Source organism: Nematolebias whitei, unplaced genomic scaffold (assembly GCF_014905685.2).
Source record: "Nematolebias whitei isolate Nwh7 unplaced genomic scaffold, NemWhi1 Nwh_scaf_340, whole genome shotgun sequence".
NCBI lineage: Eukaryota > Metazoa > Chordata > Actinopteri > Cyprinodontiformes > Rivulidae > Nematolebias > Nematolebias whitei.
The window spans coordinates 17,037-21,557 of NW_023618885.1; the positions used below are offsets into that span (position 1 = coordinate 17,037).

General features: G+C 38.6%; 1 protein-coding gene across 1 annotated transcript; it reads right to left on the reverse strand.

The window, feature by feature from the left end:
- Window positions 1–1,535: 1,535 nt before the first annotated feature.
- Window positions 1,536–3,907, reverse strand: LOC119429300. The gene is made up of 3 exons (XM_037696957.1): window positions 3,591–3,907; window positions 2,755–3,297; window positions 1,536–1,660 (listed from the first exon to the last, which is right to left on the reverse strand). The coding sequence occupies exons 1-3, from the start codon at window positions 3,808–3,810 to the stop codon at window positions 1,536–1,538; spliced, it is 888 nt and encodes a 295-aa protein (XP_037552885.1). The 5' UTR covers window positions 3,811–3,907.
- Between the last annotated feature and the right edge of the window lie 614 nt (window positions 3,908–4,521).

The window sequence follows — 4,521 nt, forward strand, 5'->3', positions numbered from 1 at the left end:
ACTCCCGTCAATCAATGTGAAAGTCCGCCCACTTCTATCGGTGAACAGTGAACACAAAAAGACGTGTAGTTAAGCGGTTTACCATTCGGTTAGCTCGTTAATTAACTGGTTTGACAAGATTTCGTTTGTGTTTTCGTCCTCTCTTTTTTTTCCTATTGGCGATTGAAAGAGGTATATGTAGCATACATAATATATGTTGTTAACGGGTCGATTCAATGGCGTTTAATGGCCATCAATTCGAAGATGATATTGTCGACGAAACGCCCTCGAAGCTGCCGAAATGCAACAAGGAGAATCCCGGTTACTTCAAAAACGAGCCCCAAAATGAAGTGACTGCGCCAGAAGAAAGAGGTTCCTGCGAGTGGCGGACTTCCAACTCGACACCGAGGCGTCAGAAAGACTCTATTAAGAAGACCAGGCCTCGTAGGTGGACCCGCTGCGCCGTGTATTTATGACAATATAAAGGGTTGCTTCGTGTGTAAAATATTTAAAGGCATTACTTGTCGCTGCCAGGGCGAATTGAGCAATCTCACATTTGCTTATTTGTTACCTAAATAAGAAATGCATATATAATGTGCTGGTTTTATACTAGAAAGCACGGTCAGTTTGGCCACGGGATTTGTTATTTGATCGATGAGCCGTGGCGGCAGTAAATAGCCACAGTCTGTTTTGCTACAAGATGGCGTTAGCGGTACACACCGTATCGGTCTTTTGCAGACACGTGACTTATGCACTTCCGGTCGCCATATTGGGGGGGTTACGCAGATACCGGTTCAGGTAAACAAAGTCCGTGGTAAACAGTGATAAGAACGATGACATCTGCAAAATGGAAAGTAAATATAAAAATGAGAAGAAGCCTTATAGAGATAAACTCAACGCTGAAGCCAGAGACCGTTATATGGCGAAGTTAACGTCAATTAACAACGTTGATCCATACGAGGTAGCAGCTAAGGCATGGACGTCCGAACCAGGGCTACTTCCACCAACAACAAATATGGACATTATTTGCTATCTTGTAAATGGTGTCAGTGCCTACACATTTGACGAATTTCGGAACTATAAGTCCTTGGAGGCTCATGGGCTGTTCACCAATGGTTGGGTGCAAGATTTATATTCATTTAAACCTGAAGGATGCACCAACACTGTGGTCACAGCAAAGGTAAAACACCCTAAACATAACATCTTAGTCATCTTAGTCAAAGTTATGCACATGTTGTCACTTCACTGCTAGTTTAAAGACACAAGTTGGGTATGTGTGTATATACACACATATTAATTTATGTGAGTTTTGTGTGTCTGCATAAACATATACGTATATTACCTGTAATCCATACTTTAACTATAAATCCAAGCAAATACACATACATTTTCACAAATATGTGAGGTTAGAATAAGTGGAGGTTGTGTATCTCAGTCAGAACATGAATTTACATCTCAAAGCAACACATTAATCTTAATATATTGTATATGATGTTAGAACATTTTACTCTGAAGTCTGTATTACAAGTAATTTTTACTCTATTTTGTGTGTTTTTTTAGGTGATGCACTCCCAACGCTTGCGAGAAGCACCACTCAAGCCTTGGGCAATCCTAAATTCTTCTGGGGCTATATTGTGTGGTGCATTTGCCGGTGTCCTGAGAGCAAAGATGACATGGTCGCCTGTGACAACGAAAACTGTAAAACAGTTTGGTTCCATTTCAGTTGTGTGGGTCTGCAGCTTGCACCTGCACAGGAAGAGACATGGTTTTGTTCTTCATGCACCAGTAAGATGTGAGGCACATACTTTGCTTAATAAAGATGGCTTGAACAAATGAGAAGCTTTTGTAATTTTATTTTTATGCAAGATATATTTGATATGTTACATTTTTTTAACCTTTGTTCTGCATCACGACAGGTAACAATTAAGAACCACCAAAATTCAATATGTGGATGTAAATCTTATGACAACAGTTGAACATTTTGTATGTTTATTTCATTTCATTGTGTCATAAATCATTTACAGTAACTGTCACATTATTTAATTACAGTTGGGCAAAGATTTGTAAATGCACAACACACTGTAACCACTTTATCTAAAAGCGTTACATCCTCACACTCGCATGGCAGTATCAGAGAGATTGGCATTGTACCTGACAAGATCTTATACTTTTGACATACATTTCCAATCACCCTTTCAACATGGATTCTCAGATGTGCTATTTTTCTAGTTTCCTCCACGTTTTTTGCATCTAGCTGACACATGCCTTTTGTAAAAGCAGGGAGTTTCACCTCAGCACACAACATCCCAACATGTTCTTGAATATCAAAACCTCTGTCAGCCAAAACAATGTCCCCTGGCAACAATTTATCAAGAAATCCACTATTAAGTGTGATATGCTTGTCACTTGTACGCCCCCCCCATCCTTTGGACAAAAAACAGATGGCTCCTCTGGGTGTAATTCCTATCAGGTACTTCATGGTGTGGTTGTGCTTATAACTTGAAAACATCTGGGCCCGGGCTTTGACATTAGATGGTCTCTCTGTAAAAATTTCAAAGCAATCAATAATCACAGCAACCTTATTTCCAAATGAATGCACAAACTCGTGTGGCATAACTTTACGCAATGTGTCTCTGTCTGGCCACACAATAGAAGGTTGCAGGATTGTATATAATTGTGACACAGTATCGCTGAAAGCCCTGTAGACAGTACTAGGTGAAACAAAAAACAGATCAGCAAGGAGATAAACAGGTACATCGAGTCTTAGCCGCATACATGTCAGAAGCAGCATTTGATATGGTGTGAGAAGTGTCTTTTTGGGGTTTGTGACAGAAACCAGCAGTGACAGTATTTGCTTGAAGGTTTGAAGATTAGGCAGTCCTGTATAATGTCTTACTTTATCATTGTCATCTTCGGAAAAAAAGCCATCACTGAACTTAACTCTGTTCACCTGCTGCCTCAGTTCTCCATTTTCTTCTCTGAGTCTATTTATTTCTGCCGACTTAAGGGCACATGCTTCACATTCAGGGATGACAGTCCCCTGTTCAGCAATCTGTTCAGATTCATCAGTCGGATCTGAAACGCATTCCAGCTGCACCTCAGCAAACAGATCAGCCTCCTCCAGGACATGATGGCCACAAACGTCTTCATCCTGCTGCGCCACTAACTCAGCTTCCTGTGATGTGCTGTTACGTTGCTGGTCTCGTTTACGTCGTCTTGCATAGCGTGCTGCGTCAGTCGGTTTAACGTCAGTGTGACCCAGACGTAGAGATGGAGCCCAGTCCGCATCACTTTCCATCATCTCATAAGCTGACTGACCTGCAATCACATAGAGATGACAGATGAATGACAGATGACAGCTGTGATATGTCAAGACAGATCTTAAATCCTGCTAGTTGTTCTGGCTTATTGCTATTTTAGCCCTGGTTTAGTTCAGACTTAGACAGTATTTTTAGTCTAAATCTGACTTAGCTCTGTTTTCAGACCTAGTTCATTATTCGTTTATTTAAGTACGTCTTGTATATAAATAGGATATAAATAAAGTACTTATAGATAACTGTAGCATCACAGAATAATAGAGAAACAAAGCATTAAATAAAAAATCAGCTTACCTTTATGAAAATGCAGTGAACAAACACGCATGTTCGCTGATATCTGATTGAATGTGATCTCCTTGCGCCTGACAGCTGCAACCCAGGCCAACCTGCGTCTCCTGCTTAGATCTTCCATTTGCTGTCCACGGTCTTTTCTATAGATGGGAAACCTGAAAAACTTTATGCCAAAGTGTCCTGTTTTACTCGAACAGCCTTTTATGCAACACCAACGAGCCATTTTTGAATTTAAAAGCACACTCGGCTTAAGGTGGAAAAAGAACTGAAGCTAACTCGGAAAAGCTACGCTGCTATCAGTACTGCTCACGACGGTAATCCCCCCCAATATGGCGCCCAGCATAGGCGTGACGTCACGTGCAAAAGACCGATTGCTTCTGCTAAAAAACTTCTGCTGTGGGCCCAAGTTGATAGACGAACCCTGTTCTATTGCTTTTTTACCATTGCACTAATATATGTATATGTATGTATGTATGTATGTATGTGTATATGTATGTATGTATGTATATGTGTATATGTGTATGTATGTATATGTGTATATGTGTATGTATATGTGTATGTATATGTGTATGTATATGTGTATGTATGTGTATGTATATGTATGTGTATGTATATATGTGTATGTATGTGTATGTATATATATATATATATATATATAATGTGTGTATGTATATATATGTGTATATGTGTATGTATGTGTATGTATGTGTATGTATATATATATATGTGTGTATGTATATATATGTGTGTGTATGTATATATATGTGTATGTATATATATGTGTATGTATATATATGTGTATGTATATATATGTGTATGTATATATATATGTGTATGTATATATATATGTATATATATATATGTGTATGTATATATATATGTGTATGTATATATATATATGTATATATATATATATATATATATATATATATAT

Bases quoted from the DNA above. Each gene is read 5' to 3' on its own strand.
- LOC119429300 (XM_037696957.1), bottom strand. From the start codon at position 3,810: ATGGCTCGTTGGTGTTGCATAAAAGGCTGTTCGAGTAAAACAGGACAC. The intron at 3,298-3,590 runs GTAAGCTGATTT...ATGTGATTGCAG, and splicing joins TTCACTGCATTTTCATAAAG to GTCAGTCAGCTTATGAGATG. The intron at 1,661-2,754 runs GTATGCGGCTAA...TCGTTGTCACAG, and splicing joins TCAAATGCTGCTTCTGACAT to GCGACCATGTCATCTTTGCT.